We start from the raw sequence: 15,619 nt of genomic DNA, 5'->3' as shown, positions 1-15,619 counted from the left end.
GGGGGGCAGGACACACTGGCCCCCCAGGAGTGAGGCCTGTTGGGGGGGGGCAGGACACACTGGCCCCCCAGGAGTGAGGCCTGTTGGGGCAGGACACACTGCCCCCAGGAGTGAGGCCTGTTGGGGGACAGGACACGCTGCCCCCCCCCAGGAGTGAGGCCTGTTGGGGGGGGGACAGGACACGCTGCCCCCCCCAGAAGTGAGGCCTGTTGGGAGTGGGGGATGACAGGACACGCTGCCCCCCCCCAGGAGTGAGGCCTGTTGGGGGGGGGACAGGACACGCTGCCCCCCCCCAGGAGTGAGGCCTGTTGGGAGTGGGGGACGACAGGACACACCGGCCCCCCCAGGAGTGACCCCCGTTGCCCTGCAGCTGCACTGGGTGGGGGTCACTGAAGCGCTGCCCCCCTAGGAGCAGCCCAGGCTGGGGGCACCGGACTCCCAGGGCAGAGTTGCAGACGGGGGAGCCCTGCCGCAGCTTAGGGCCCGTCTCCAGCCCCCACCCGAGGCAAAGGGACCCCATGTACCCAGCCGGGGTCCAGGCCGCGGGGCTTGTGCAGGGGTCCCCCTCGCCCACACGCGCCTGGCCCCGGCCAGAGCTCAGAGTTCAGGCCGCTCACTGCTCCTCCAGCCACGAGGGCTTCTCGGCACCCGGCGTCTTCAGCTTGATGTTGAATTGCCGCAGGGTCTGGGCCAGCTGCTGCTGGTTGCCGGCGAAGTAGGCGGAGACGGCGTTGTGAAAGAGCAGCAGCTGCTTGTGCATCACTTTGATCTGGGAGGGGGGGGGCAGAGATCAACCCCAAGCCAGGGCACCCCCAACACTCGACAAGCCTGCCCCCTGGCCCTCCCCCAACACCCCTATGGGGTCACCCAGCGACAGCGGGGGCAGCGGGGCTCATGGTGGGGCAGGCAGCCCAGCACTGAGCAGCGTGGAGTGGCTCGGGAGGCCGGCCCAGCCCGTGGCACCCAGGGCTGCCAGGCCCCGCCCCTCACCTTGTTCTCCTCCAGGAACTTCAGCTTGATGGCCACGTCGGCCCGCAGCTTCTCGTACTTCCCCTTGTGGCTCTGGAAGTGGCTCTGGGCGGCGTCGAGGCGGCACAGGGTGCTGGCGTCCCGTGGGCCCATGCTCAGCTCCTCCAGGTCTGTGCGGTAGGCGTCGTACTCCAGCCTGCGGGGAGACGGGGTCAGATCCACGCTGCCCCATGGGCCCTCTACCGAGCACGGGGAACCGCAACCCATCGCTCCCCCCGCTGTGCCGGCCCGGGCCCCCCTCACCCCTGCCCCCCTCTACCGAGCACGGGGAACCGCAACCCATCGCTCCCTCCGCTGTGCCGGCCCGGGCCCCCCTCACCCCTGCCCCCCTCTACCGAGCACGGGGAACCGTAACCCATCGCTCCCCCCGCTGTGCCGGCCCGGGCCCCCCTCACCCCTGCCCCCTCTACCGAGCACGGGAACCGTGAACCCATCGCTCCTCCGCTGCCGCCCGGCCCCTCACCCCTGCCCCCTCTACCGAGCACGGGAACCGCAACCCATCGCTCCTCCGCTGTGCCGGCCCGGCCCCCTCACCCCTGCCCCCCTCTACCGAGCACGGGGAACCGTAACCCATCGCTCCCTCCGCTGTGCCGGCCCGGGCCCCCCTCACCCCTGCCCCCCTCTACCGAGCACGGGGAACCGTAACCCATCGCTCCCTCCGCTGTGCCAGCCCGGGCCCCCCTCACCCCTGCCCCCCTCTACCGAGCACGGGGAACCGTAACCCATCGCTCCCTCCGCTGTGCCGGCCCGGGCCCCCCTCACCCCTGCCCCCCTCTACCGAGCACGGGGAACCGTAACCCATCGCTCTGGCCTCCCTCACCCCTACCGCTGTGCCAGCCCTAAGTGCCCCCCAGCCCGGGCCCCCCTCACCCGCACCCGCCCTCTACCGAGCACGGGGAACCGTAACCCATCGCTCCCTCCGCTGTGCCGGCCCGAGCCCCCTCACCCCCACCCGCCCTCTACCGAGCACGGGGAACCGTAACCCATCGCTCCCTCCGCTGTGCCGGCCCGGGCCCCCCTCACCCCTGCCCCCCTCTACCGAGCACGGGGAACCGGAACCCATCGCTCCCTCCGCTGTGCCGGCCCGGGCCCCCCGCACCCCTGCCCCCCGCTACCGGGCCCGGGGGACCGGGAGCCCTGCCCCCAGCCCGGGCCTCACTCACCACCCGCCTCTACCGAGCATGGGGAACCGTAACCCATCGCTCCCTACGCTGTGCCGGCCCGGGCCCCCCTCACCCCTGCCCCTCTACCGAGCACGGGGAACCGTAACCCATCGCTCCCTCCGCTGTGCCGGCCCGGGCCCCCCTCACCCCTGCCCCCCTCTACCGAGCACGGGGAATCGTAACCCATCGCTCCCTCCGCTGTGCCGGCCCGGGCCCCCTCACCCCTGCCCCCCTCTACCGAGCACGGGGAACCGTAACCCATCGCTCCCTCCACTGTGCCGGCCCGGCCCCCTCACCCCTGCCCCGCCTCTACCGAGCACGGGAACCGCAAACCATCGCTCCCTCCACTGTGCCGTCCCGGGCCCCCTCACCCCTGCCCCCCTCTACCGAGCACGGGGAACCGCAACCCATCGCTCCCTCCGCTGTGCCGGCCCGGGCCCCCTCTACCGAGCACGGGAATCGCAACCCATCGCTCCCTCCGCTGTGCCGCCCGGGCCCCCCTCACCCCTGCCCCCCTCTACCGAGCACGGGGAACCGCAACCCATCGCTCCCTCCGCTGTGCCGGCCCGGGCCCCCCTCACCCCTGCCCCCCTCTACCGAGCACGGGGAACCGCAACCCATCGCTCCCTCCGCTGCGCCGGCCCGGGCCCCCTCACCCCTGCCCTCTACCGAGCACGGGAACCGTAACCCATCGCTCCCCGCTGCCCGGCCCGGGCCCCTCACCCCCGCCCTCTACCGAGCACGGGAACCGTAACCCATCGCTCCTCCGCTGTGCCGCCCGGGCCCCTCACCCCACCCGCCTCTACCGAGCACGGGGAACCGTAACCCATCGCTCCCCCCGCTGTGCCGGCCCGTGCCCCCCTCACCCCTGCCCCCCTCTACCGAGCACGGGGAACCGCAACCCATCGCTCCCTCCGCTGTGCCGGCCCGGGCCCCCCTCACCCCTGCCCCCCTCTACCGAGCACGGGGAACCGTAACCCATCGCTCCCTCCGCTGTGCCGGCCCGGGCCCCCCTCACACCCACCCGCCCTCTACCGAGCACGGGGAACCGCAACCCATCGCTCCCTCCGCTGCGCCGGCCCCCAGCGCCCCCCGGCTGGGCCCCTCACTTGCTCACCTTGCCGTCTCATACTGCTTTACAGTCATGAGCGTGTCCTCCATAGTCTTGTTCACCAGGGTGTTGATGCTGGAGACGAAGAAGTTGACAGCCCCGAGCAAGGTCTCTCCGTTCTTACACAGCAGCTTCTGCGTCTCTGCATTACAGCCAAACTCCTCCTGGGGAGGGGACGGGGTGGGTCAGGGCTCCCAGGATGCTGGAAGCCTGCCTGCCCCCCCCCCCGAAAGAGCCCATCCCTCCCGTGCCATGGTCCGGCCTGGCAGCCTGGGGCACTTCCCTGGTCCACTGACTGCAGTACTGCAACCTCCACTGCACCTCCCCACTCCGCTCCCTGTGGGGCAGAGCCCCTATCAGACCCACATTCGCATGGGAGGGGAGGCTCTGGGCCCAGCCCAAGGTCAGAGACCGGGATGGTGGTGCCAAGTGCCAGTCAGCCCTCGCCCTGGGCCCTGTCCCCGCCCCGGGCCAGCCGGCCCCCGCCCCGGGCCCCACCCCACCCGGGCCAGCCGGCCCCCGCCCCCACCCCACCGGGCCGGCCCTCGCCCGCCCCACCCACCTGCCCCGCCCCTCGCCCGCCCGGCCGCCTCGCCTCGCCCCGCCCCGGCCCTCGCCCCTCGCCCCGCCCGGCCGGCCTCGCCGCTCGCCTGCCGGCCCTCGCCGCCTCGCCCGCCCGGCCGCCTCGCCCCTCGCCGCCGGCCTCGCCCGCCTCGCCGCCTCGCCTCGCCGCTCGCCCGCCCGGCCTCGCCGCCTCGCCCGCCCAGCCGGCCCTCGCCCCGCCCCGGCCGGCCCTCGCCCCGCCCCAGCCGGCCCTCGCCCGTACCTGCAGCTCGGGAGATTTCTGGCTCAGGTCGGAGAAGGCGTCGCCCAGGGCGTGCTGGGTCTGCACCAGGCTGTAGAAGTGGTGGGTCAGCGCCCGTGCCAGCTGCAGCACACACTCGTATTTGCGCTTCGTGTCACGCAGCAGCTCGATCTGCGTCTCCAGCTCCAGGTCCACTGTGCGCGAGCCCCGGCCGAAGCGCTCCGAGATCAGCTGCTTGGTGCACTGCGGGAGGGGAACGGGTCAAGAGCTCCCCAGGGCCCAGGGCAGCTCCCACAAGCCCCCACGGAATATTTAGGAGGGACGTTCATGCAGTCTGTACTCCAGCCCCCCCCCGGCCCCGTGGGACAGCCGGTCCCTCCCCCCAGGCAGCCCATTACCCCTCCATGGGACAGCTAGTCCCAGCTCCAGGGGCAACCCATTCATCCCCCGCCCCGTGGGACAGCCGGTCCCTCCCCCACAGGCAGCCCATCCCCCCATTGGGCCTCCCTACCTGCCCCATGAGACAGCTGGTCCCCCCCCCGAACAGGACTGCCCGTTCCCTCCCCCACCCCCTGTGGACAGTCTCACTTTGTATGTGTTGATGCCCCATTTCTTGACAATATCAAACTTCTCCACAGCGATGCCCCGGGCGGCCTCGTCTCCCATTGCCAGGGGGCCGGGGTGGGGCAGGTGCAGCCCGGAGCCTGAAACACATGGGGCCCAGTACAGGGCAGTGAGACCCCCCCACACACCAAGGCCTTGCTTCAGCCCCTGGCTGGGATGTGGGGTAGCACCTCCTGCAAGACCTAGTCACTGTTCCTGGGGGCAGCTGCTGGGCACGGTCCTGCTCTGGGGGACCCCCCTGCCCCCCCCCAGCAGCATGGGGAAGGCAGTGCCAGTGCCCCACCAACAGGAGGACTGGAGACCTTGTGCCATCAACTCTCCTGGGTTTGTCTCCAGCCGCACGGCACCGGGTTTGCCTAAAGCCCCAGCTCCCGGATGCAGGGGATTTGAGGAGAAACCACTTCACAGCCCACCTGGCTGGGAGGGAAAGCTCGAAACAGTGACCCACTGGGTGTCCATAGCGGCCCCCCCCCCCCCGGCAGTGCATCCCATCATGTCAGCCCTGGCCTCAGAGTGCACCCGTCCCCCCCGACGGCCCATCACACACAGACTGGCGGTTCAACTGGCCCCAGGGCAAGTTCCCCTTCCTGAGTGGCCCCAGGGCGCGCACACCCCCCCATGGCAGCCCCACTGGCCCCAGGGCATACATGCCCCCTGCCCCCACGGCAGCCCCACTGCCCAAACACACGTACGCCCCCACCACCCACTGCAGCTCACCTGGCCCCAGCAGACACCCCCCAGCCCCACAGGAGCCCCACTGGCCCAGGTGCACATACCCACCCCCCGCGTGGCCGCACTGGCCCCCAGGGCACATATGACCTCTGCCCTGTCCTACTGCCCCCCCCCGCCACCCCACTGGCCCCAGCAAACATCCCCCCACATCAGCCCCTCTGCCCCCGCCGCAGCCTCACTGGCCCCAGCACATGTACCCCCCCCCCGCATCAGCCCCACTGCCCCAGGGCACACACGCCCCTGCCCCGCCACAGCCCCACTGGCCCAGGTGCACGTGCCCCGCCCCCGCATCAGCCCCACTGCCCCAGGGCACACACGCCCCTGCCCCGCCACTGCCCCACTGGCCCCAGCACATGTACCCCCCCCCCCCCGCATCAGCCCCACTGCCCCAGGGCACACACGCCCCCTGCCCCCGCCACCGCCCCACTGGCCCCAGCACATGTACCCCATCCCCGCATCAGCCCCACTGCCCCAGGGCACACACGCCCCTGCCCCGCCGCAGCCTCACTGGCCCAGGCACACGTACCCCCGTCCCCCCGCATCAGCCCCACTGCCCCAGGGCACACACGCCCCCTGCCCCCGCATCAGCCCCACTGGCCCCAGCACACGCCCCAGCACACGTACCCCCGTCCCCCCGCATCAGCCCCACTGCCCCAGGGCACACACGCCCCCTGCCCCCGCCACAGCCCCACTGGCCCAGGTGCACGTACCCCCGCCCCCCCGCATCAGCCCCACTGCCCCAGGGCACATCAGCCCCTGCCCCGCCACAGCCCCACTGGCCCCAGCACAACTGCCCCAGGGCACACACGCCCCTGCCCCCGCCACAGCCCCACTGGCCCAGGCGCACGCCCCCCGCATCAGCCCCACTGCCCCAGGGCCCCCACGCCCCCGGCCCCCGCCCCAGCCCCACGGGCCCCAGCATGTACCCCGCCCCCGCATCAGCCCCACTGCCCCAGGGCACAGCCCCACTGGCCCAGGCACGTACTCCCGCCCCGCATCAGCCCCACTGCCCCAGGGCACACACGCCCCTGCCCCCGCCACAGCCCCACTGGCCCAGGTGCACGTACCCCCGTCCCCCCGCATCAGCCCCACAGCCCCAGGGCCCACACGCCCCCAGCCCCCCCCCCAGCCCCACGGGCCCCGGCACACCTCCCGCCCCGCATCAGCCCCACTGCCCCAGGGCACACACGCCCCTGCCCCGCCACAGCCCCACTGGCCCAGGCACACGCCCCCGTCCCCCCGCATCAGCCCCACTGCCCCAGGGCACACACGCCCCCTGCCCCCGCCACAGCCCCACTGGCCCAGGCACACGCCCCTGCCCCCGCCGCAGCCCCACTGGCCCCAGGTGCACGTCCCCGCCCCCCCGCATTAGACCCACTGGCCCCAGGCGCACGTCCCCCCCACCCCTGCAGCAGCCCCAGTGCATGTCCCCCCCTCCCATTGTCCCATGGTTTCCAAGTCAGCTGGCACCATGAGCCCTCTCTGGGCAGGCGCTGCCAAGGTCAGCCTCTCAGGCCATGCAGGGCAAGGACAGCAGCTGGGGGGGGGACTTGGCAGGGGCCAGTGTCACTGCGGCGCACGTCACCAGGCCATGGTGCTCCTGCAGCCTCACGGGGCAGTGGTACCTCTGCCTGGGCCCCTCCAGGCTGCCCTGCAATGCCAGCAACAGCCCCCCCGGGGACCTCAACCCTACACCACAGCAGGGCAGGGGCAGCTCCCCAGGGCCGATTCCCCCGCGGGGACTGGAAGGACCCTGAGCCAGCGGGCACCCTCTGGCCCAGGGCAGGGCATCCATGAGGCATCAAGGAGGGGACCAGCGGTACCTGCTGATGCATCTGCCTGGCTGGCGATCCGGCTGGCAGCAGATTCACTGGGTGAGATGGATGGTCCTCGGGAGGAATGAGATGTGACAAAGGAGCCTGGAAAAGGAGGGGACGGGCCAGGCAGGGCAGTGCCAGGTGAGGTGCAGAGGGTGGGAAATGGAGAGATGGCGTGAGGTGACAATTAGAAGGTGGGGCTGTCATAACGAGAAAGGGAAGGGTAACAACTCTCCTGCATACACTGCTATAAAATCCCTCCTGGCCAGAGGCACCAAACTCCTTTTCCCTGTAAAGAGTTAAGAAGCTCAGGTAGCCTGGCTGGCACCTGACCCAAAGGACCAATAAGGGGACAAGATACTTCCAAATCTTGGGGAGGGGAGGGGGGAGAAGAGGCTTTTGTTTGTGCTCTTTGTTTGGGGTTGTTCCTCTTGGGACTAAGAGGGACCAGACACCAATCCAGGCTCTCCAAAACTTTCTGAACAAGTCTCTCATATTTCAAACGTGTAAGTACCAGCCAGGCCAGGCGGGTTAGTTTATCTCTGTTTTCTCAACTTGTGAATGTTCCTTCGCTAGACGGAGGTTCAGCCCTGTTTTGCTGTAACTGTGAACCTAAGGCTAGAGGGGGGGTTCCTCTGGGCTCTTTGAATCTGATTCCCCTGTAAAGTCATTTTCCATCCTGATTTTACAGAGATGATTTTTATATTTTCTTTTTAATAAAATTCTTCTTTTAAGAACCTGGCTGATTTTCCCGTTGTCCCAAGACCCAGGGGTTTGGGTCTTTGATCACTTTGCAACCAATTGGTGAGGATATTGTTCTCAAGCCTCCCCAGGAAAGGGGGTGTAAGGGCTTGGGGGGATATTTTGGGGGAAGAGGAACTCCAAGTGGTCCTTTCCCTGTTTCTTGTTAAATCACTTGGTGGTGGCAGTGTACCAGGTTTAACCTAAGCTGGTAGAAATAAGCTTAGGGGGCTTTCATGTGGGTCCCCACATCTGTACCCCAGAGTTCAGAGTGGGGAAGGAACCCTGACAGGGGCTGAACCAGCTGTCTCCGGCCTGGTGACTGTCCCAGGACAGGGCACCCCCAGGCTCAGGGGTGCCCTGGGTAGCAGCACTGAACAAAGGGATCAGACCTGGGCCCAGCTAGCCTCACACGCTGCAGGGCCTGTGCCTGAGGCACTGGCAGGAACATGCCCGTGGAAGGGCTCGTCAGAGATTGGCATAAACCCCAGCGCAGGTTTCGTATCCCTGCCAGAACTGTTCTTCCCGCTGATCCCTCTGGCTATTCGCGTCCCTACAGAACGGCCAGGCCCTCGGCCTCAGTGACATCCTGTGGCAGAGAGTTCCACAGACTAATTACACTGTGTGACAAAGTCTCCCATTTCGCATGCCTGGGCTGCCTCCCTCCATGGGGCAGGAGCCTCATGGGACAGGGCAGCCCTGATGCCCTTGACTCAGAACAGAGGCCAGGCTGGGGGGGGGTACAGGGAGGCCAGGCTGGGGTCTTGGCTACCAGCATCTGCACATTGGCCCTGGTAGAGATCCCAGGTGCAACCCGGCAGGTTCTTACCCCCCATCCCCCAACCATAGGACCATGGAGATGTGCGTGGTGGAGACGAGATGCCAACCCCTCCCCTCATGGGACCATGGTGGGGACCTGCCCGAGGGGCGGGACACTGGCATTATCTGGCTTTACTTTGCGTCACGCCGGGGACAGCACTCTCCCTCCTGTGCTAGCCGGCGGCCAGGCCTGCACCAGAACAAGGCAGGGGGCTCCCGATGAGCTAGTGCCCCCTGAGGGTGCCCTGCACACACCCACACATGCCCCCACTGACACCAGCACTCACCTAGGTGAGGACCGCACAGCAGCGCTCCCCTCCCCCACACGCTCCCAGCACTAGACCCCATGGGGAGGGAGGTGGGAGTGACCGATGGGGTCCCAGTGCCCAGCCAAGGCCAGGAAGCATTAGGGAGGGGAGCCCCCAGCCAGGCCTCCCCATCAGTCAGTGCGGGTGTGAAGCAGGCAGCAGAGAGCAGACAGGTTAGCAGCCCGGACGCTGCCCAGGGCCCAGCCAGCCCACGGGCCCCCTGACAGCCCCAGGCCAGGCTATGGGGAGAGCAGTTCCTGCACCAGCCAGTTAGTGAAGCCCCAAGGAGGGAAAACGGAGCCACCTTGTGCATGGAAGAGCCGCAGTCCCGGGAAGGAGGCGTTATACCGCACTGCAGGGCCTAGACAGAACCACACAACAGGGTCGGAGCGGGGCGCACAGCCCGGGTGCCCCCAACCAGCAGGGCCTGGCCTCCCAGCCTGGGGCCCAATGTGCCAAGCAGATCCTCTGCCCCATGAGCTGCCCGCTGGGTTCCCCACTGGGCACGGCCAGCCCAGCTAGCCTCCCACCCCAGGGGAGCTCCAGCGCTCCCAGGCGGCAGAGCCCCTGGGGCCAGGCTGGCTTGGTGCTGGGGCTCAGCTGCTCCCTTCTTCTAGGTTGCCTGGGGGGAAGCTGGGGCTCCCCATGACTTGGGCAGACCCAATCTGGCTACCCTGGCCTCCGCAGCCTGGCAGGGTAGCAGGCTGCCCTAGTGCCCCTCCTCTGCAATGGGGCGCTGTGCCACCTGGGGCACTAGTGCCCCACAGCAGAGCTCCTGCCCCACAGCAGATCTGCCTCCTCCCCTACACCATTGCCCTCTAGAGCCCCTGGGGGCCCACTCCTGCCCCCGACTTCGAGGCAGCCCACCTCTTGCCCTGCAGCACCCTTTGCCTGGCAGACTGCAGCCGGCATCAGGCCCAGGAACCCCCCCGAGGGGACCAGCAGGGAAGACCTGTGCCCCCAGCTCCCTGCCCCAGGGGCTCTTACCTTTGACAGTGCTGGTGGGGATGATCCCCTCAGCGGTGCCCCCGTAGCCCCCCGACACAATGCTGGTCTCATTCAGGTTGGGCCCCGACACCATCACCTGCTGCAAGTCCTGAAATGGACAAGAGCAGAGTCCAGGGGAGCTGGGGGCAGCTCTGGGCTCAGACCGGCCCCTGGAATTGGGAGTCAGCCCCCAAGGGCAGCCTGGCCCTGCTGCCCCCGGCCAGCCTAGGATGAAGAGGGGATTTGCTGTAATATCCCTGTGACTCCTCCGGGTGTCTGTTCCCCTCTGTCCTTTCCTGGCTAGCTGGGTGCACAGGGGACAGGTCACCTCGCGGCTGGGGGCAGGACTGGCTGAAACTGACCCAGATCAACAGAAGATCCAGAGACACAAAACAGCCCCTCATGCCCCAAAGCACTTCCAGCCACCAACACCGAACCCCCGTGGACACTGCTGGAGGGTCAGGAGGCTGGAATGGAGCTGCCTTGAGGAAGGACCCCCCAGCTCTCCCCTGGGACTGACAGACAAGCCGGGGAGGTGGGCCAACGTCGCATGGGGAGAGAGCAGCTTTCAGGATCCCCAGAGCTCTTCTTGAGAGCCAGCCTGAGCCCTGGCTTAGCCTTTGCCCTGTGTGCCGGCCAAGGGCGCCCGGACTCTGTGGCCGGGGGATTAACAAACGTGACTTTGTCACTGCAAACGCTCCCGGGGAGCAGGGCCGGCCTGGAATTGCTGCACGGAGCGGTGGAGAAAGACGGGTCGCTGGTGCCGAAGGCCCGGCTGTGGAGGGAGCTGGGGGTCCTTAGAGCTCAATGCACACTGCCTCCCCTCCCCCGTAATCTGGCCCTAATCTGGCGCCCCCCTCTCCTCCCCCCAACACGCCCTGTAACCCGTCGCCCCCCCTCCTCTCCCCCGTAACCCGGCGCCTCCCTTCAACACGCCCCTGTAACGCGGTGTCCCTGCCCGTAACCCAGAACCCCCTTCCTCCCCACAACACACCTCCCCTGTAACCCAGTGCCCCATCCCCCAACATGCGCCCGTAACCTGGCACCCCTCCCCACCCCTATAATCCAGTGCCCCCAACACGCCCTGGTAACCCGGTGCCCCCCTCCCCTCCAACAGGCCCCTGTAGTCCAACACTCCCTCCATAACTCGGCCCCTCCCCGCCCCCACAAACCCCGCGGGCCTGGCACCTCCCCATCCCCCCCCGAAACACGCCCCTCTAGGCCAGCGCCTCACCTCCCCTCAACAGGCCCCCCCTAGCCTGGTGCCTCCCCTCCCCTCGACGTCCCCCCCTAGCCCGGTGCCTTCCCATCTCCTAGCCCTGTGCCCCCGTGACAAAGTGGGGTTTTCCCTTGTTATATTGTACTCAAGCTTATGTGAGTCTGTGACAAAGTGGGGGTTTATTCATCTTGTTATGGTGCATGTGAGTCTTACTGTCCTGTACCAATACTGGCTGTGCCTCAGTTTCCCTGTGTGCTGCACCAATACTTCAGAGGTGGGAATTGGGGGTGTGATTTTGCTGAGGGCCTGGGGCAGGTGAGGCTGCCCAGCCGTTTGCAGCTGCATAACCTGAGACCCAGGAGGGGGGTGCAAACAGGTGCCACCATTTCCTGGGGAAGGGAGACAAAGAAAAGGAGGAGGGGCATCGAGGGGGGTGTCGGAGGTGGGGTGGCTGGAGGCTGGCAGTCTGCGGGGGGACCGGAAGAGGGGGAGTCCAGGGCGTCTGGCCCAGGACTCCCCAAGATGGACTTGGCTGAAAGTCACTGATTTCTGTGCTAACAAGCTCTGCCCTACGCTGTGATCCTGTCGCCTAATAAACCTTCTGTGTTACTGGCTGGCTGAGAGTCGCGTCTGACTGCGCAGTGGGGGGGCAGGACCCTCTGGCTCCCCCAGGACCCAGCGTGGGCGGGCTCGCTGTGGGAAGCGCACGGCGTGAGAAGGGGATGCTGAATGCTCCGAGGTCAGACCCAGGGAGGTGGAAGCCGTGTGAGCTGCTTGCCCTTGTGAGCAGACAGTCTCCGAGAAGAGACTTCACCAGAGTCCTGCCTGGCTTCGTCCTGGTGCTTCCCCTCCCCTCACACGCCCCGCTAGCCCGGCCCCTCCTCCCCAACACTGCCCTCTAGCCCGGCCCTCCTCCCCTCCCCACACGCCCCTCTAGCCCGGCCCCCTCCCCTCCCTCCCACACGCCCCTCTAGCCCAGCCCCTGCCCTCCCCCCAACACGCCCGTCTAGCCTGGTGAGCTCTCCCTAAAGTGCCCATCTAACCCAGCCCCCCTCTCAAAGCCCCCTGTCCCAGCCCACATACCTGCTCCAGGCCATCGTCCTCCGGCAGGCTGCCCGTGTCCCCGGTTCCGTTGATGGGGATCTCCATCGTGGCAGCTTTGCTCATGAGCCCATCCGTCATGATCAGGATCTGCAGAGACAGGGCGATGCTGAGGGGCCAGCAGGCTAGGTCCCAGCCTCGCTCTCTGCAGTCTGCTCCCCAGGCCCCGCTACCCCCTGCAAGACACTGCCCTGGCTGGATCCAGCTCTCCGAGGAGCTCCCCTGGGACTCCGCCCGAACGGCCACCCTCAGGGACTGGCACAGATTTACCCCCACCCCCTGAGAACAGCCAGCAGCACCCCTGGGCATCCTGTCTGCCCACAGGAGGTCAGGCCCTGCCCACAGGCTGATAGAGGCCCCTGCCCCAGTCAGAATGGCAGCAGTGCTGACAGCACGTCCTGGCTTCCAGCGATCACCAGCCGCCCACGTGGGTCCCTCCCCAGAGACTGTCCCCAGGAGCCTGCGGCAACGACCTCCTGCTCCCGCCGCGCCCCCCCGCCGCTGCCTACACCTGCCAGTCACGCCTGATAAGGAGTTTAGCTGAGAACAATGGGCTGTGTGTGCATGGGCTCAGGAGCCTGCCCCAGAGGCAGCGGCTGCCAGATCCCTGCCAAGACTCCAGGCAGGGGGCACCCCCACTCTGCCTCTCCTGCCTGGCGTGTGGGCGGGTGCCCACTACTCCCAGCCCAGGACCACCCAGGGCCCATAGACCCACACTTCTCTGCCACCTCCAGGGCCTGGACTCCCTTTCCCCGGGCTCAAAACAGCCCCCTGGGGTTGAGGCTCATGGAGCGGAGTAGACTGCAGGCCTTGCTGGCTAGAGGCAGCATCGCACTGCTGAGGACCAGGCTCAGGGACACACCTTGTGCTCCTAGCAGACCCAGAGGTGTGGCTGTGACTCACCCCAGAGGTGGCTGCCTTACCACCAGAGACAGCCAAGCTGAAGAAGCTGAGTCCTCCCGGGTTCCCCCCATCCCCAGCCTGTTCCCCAGGGCTGCGTCCTTCCCAAGCACTCAGCTCCCCACCCTCAAGAAACGATAGCTCGCCCAGATCCACCTTCCTGTGGGGAGCTCACCTGAGAGTTGGCCTGAACGCCCCCATTCCCGCAGATCTCCCCTGTGGGCCCCTTCCCTGATGTATGGCTGGGGCTCATCTTCCACTGGGACCTTCCCGGCTCCTGCTCAGCTCCTGGGCCATGGCACCTGCTGGCAGTGAGTTCCACAGGCCCACGTGCCCTGTGTTTAGAAGTGTTTCCTTTGCTCCCTGTCAATTTCAGTGACTCTCCCTTGTCCCGGGAGGAGGGCTGGGGTTGTGTGGAACAGGAGATCCCTGATTCACCTAGAGGGAGTAGCATCTGCTCCCCTAGTTCACAGGCCGAGTGGCCCCTCCCCTGGGGGCAGCGACAGATCCCTGCCTCACACCATCTCCTGAGCTCTCAGCACCTGCAGCTCCACAATGGGGCCAGGGCACGCAGGGTCCCGGGACACACCTGGCCTGGCAGCTGAGCAGCTCCTGGCCCAGTGCCCAGGGAGCGGGTGCCAACAGCCACGTCCCCAAGGCTCTGCAGCAGGAGCTACCTTCAGCCCATGCCAGGGGCACTGCTTCACTCCACGCAAACAGGGGCCAATCTGCAGCTGGCTCCTGCTTGTAGGGCAGCACGTTCAGGAGAAATTAAGACACAACCAGACCCCTTGAGCCTGCCTTTCAGCCCAGCCCCACACGCCACAGAAAACCCAAGCTAGAGGGACCCAGCCCAGCACTGCCGGGCCCACATATGGGCACTTCACTCAACTTGACAGAAAACCTGGGCCCAGCTGGCCCCCACACCAGGCGGGAATTGCTATGGGCAGCCTGCACCCTGGGGTTACAGCCCTGCCTTACCCCTCCCTCCCTCAACTCCAGCTCCCAGCCCAGGGGCGGGCAGGCAATCAGCAAGGGGGACACACCTGGGGCAGCGGGCTCCAGCACAAGCCAGAGCCCAGCCTGCCCGGACCGGTCAGGGCACATTCCACAGCAGGCAGCACCGCACCACACCCCACCCCACAGCTCCCGTTACCTTCCCGGTCCCTAGGCCTGGGATACCGGCCCAGACTGGGAGGAATCAGGGCCCCCAGGACAGGATTGAGGGGGGGTCTAGCAATGGGAATCAGCCAACTCTCTCCCCCTCCTATGAGCCCAGCAGGCACAGAGCCATGCCAGGAACGAGCCAGCAGAGCCTGCTCCCTGTTCTCTACCACAACCGCACCTGCCACATGGCTACCCCGGCCCACAAGCGGGGCAGGGAGATGGGCAGCTCCAAGCAGGACCTCCAGACAAACCCCATCCCCGCCGGGGCGCTACCCTGACCCCCAGGGGAACCCAGAGATGTCACACGCTCCCCTGCGAATCCCATGTGCGGGGTGAGGGACACCCACCATAAGGGGATGCCGAACAGAAGGGAGGCCCCCCAGCCGGGCCCCTCCGACCCCCCTCGACACACCCCCAGCCCCGCCAGCATGGCCCCTCCGACCCCTCAGCCCCCAGCCGGGCCTCCGACCCCTCGACACACCCCAGCCCCCAGCATGGCCCCTCCGACCCCCTCCACACCCCAGCCCCCAGCATGGCCCCTCCGACCCCCTCAGCCCGGCCCCTCCACACGCTCAGCCCCCAGCCGGGCCTCCGACCCCCTCGACACACCCCAGACCCCCAGCATGGCCCCTCCGACCCCTCGACACACCTCCCAGCCCCCAGCCGGGCCCTCCGACCCCCTCAGCCCCCAGCCGGGCCCCTCCGACCCCCTCGACACACCCCAGCCCCCAGCATGGCCCCTCCGACCTCCTCGACACTCCCCAGCCCCCAGCCGGGCCCCTCCGACCCCTCGACACACCCCAGCCCCCAGCATGGCCCTCCCGACCCCTCAGCCCCCCAGCCCCCCCTCCGACCCCCTCAGCCCCCAGCCGGGCCCTCCGACCCCAGCCCCCAGCCGGGCCCCTCCGACCCCCCCACCTGCTCCGGGCGCTGCCGGGTCCCCAGCGCCGGCGGCTCCGGATCCGCTTCGACCGGGACAGACCGGAAGCCACGTCAGGAGCCGGGCAGCGCCGCGGGAGGGGGAACGGAACTGACGGCATCACCAAAGGGAACGGAAGCCGCTCCAGGAAAGGAGGGCGGAAGTGACACCTGACCC

General features: G+C 67.9%; 1 protein-coding gene across 5 annotated transcripts; it reads right to left on the bottom strand.

Annotated features, from left to right (window-relative positions):
• Positions 1-275: 275 nt before the first annotated feature.
• Positions 276-15,580, bottom strand: ARFIP2 (ADP ribosylation factor interacting protein 2). Of its 5 annotated transcripts, XM_039500314.1 has the most exons (11): positions 15,442-15,566; positions 13,532-13,658; positions 12,439-12,546; positions 10,137-10,245; positions 9,454-9,510; positions 7,288-7,383; positions 4,697-4,812; positions 4,130-4,351; positions 3,310-3,467; positions 991-1,165; positions 276-769 (listed from the first exon to the last, which is right to left on the bottom strand). In XM_039500314.1, the coding sequence occupies exons 1-11, from the start codon at positions 15,561-15,563 to the stop codon at positions 614-616; spliced, it is 1,446 nt and encodes a 481-aa protein (XP_039356248.1). In that variant the 5' UTR covers positions 15,564-15,566; the 3' UTR covers positions 276-613. The 5 variants fall into 5 exon arrangements, with proteins under 5 accessions (XP_039356248.1, XP_039356274.1, XP_039356258.1 ...); XM_039500340.1 differs by lacking the exon at positions 13,532-13,658 and having other exon boundaries at positions 15,442-15,580; XM_039500324.1 differs by lacking the exon at positions 9,454-9,510 and having other exon boundaries at positions 15,442-15,565.
• Between the last annotated feature and the right edge of the window lie 39 nt (positions 15,581-15,619).

The sequence above is a fragment of the Mauremys reevesii genome, linkage group 1 (genome assembly GCF_016161935.1).
Source record: "Mauremys reevesii isolate NIE-2019 linkage group 1, ASM1616193v1, whole genome shotgun sequence".
NCBI lineage: Eukaryota > Metazoa > Chordata > Testudines > Geoemydidae > Mauremys > Mauremys reevesii.
Note: the sequence above shows the minus strand (reverse complement) of the source record. Positions and strands in the feature narration are given on the sequence as shown.

Excerpts from the sequence above, each read along its gene's own strand:
- ARFIP2 (XM_039500314.1), bottom strand. The coding sequence starts at position 15,563 with ATGCCGTCAGTTCCGTTCCCCCTCCCGCGGCGCTGCCCGGCTCCTGAC. Across the intron at positions 7,384-9,453 it reads GCGGCTCTTCCATGCACAAG|GCTCCTTTGTCACATCTCAT; the intron begins GTGGCTCCGTTT and ends CTCCTTTTCCAG. Across the intron at positions 3,468-4,129 it reads AGAAATCTCCCGAGCTGCAG|GAGGAGTTTGGCTGTAATGC; the intron begins GTACGGGCGAGG and ends TCCCCTCCCCAG.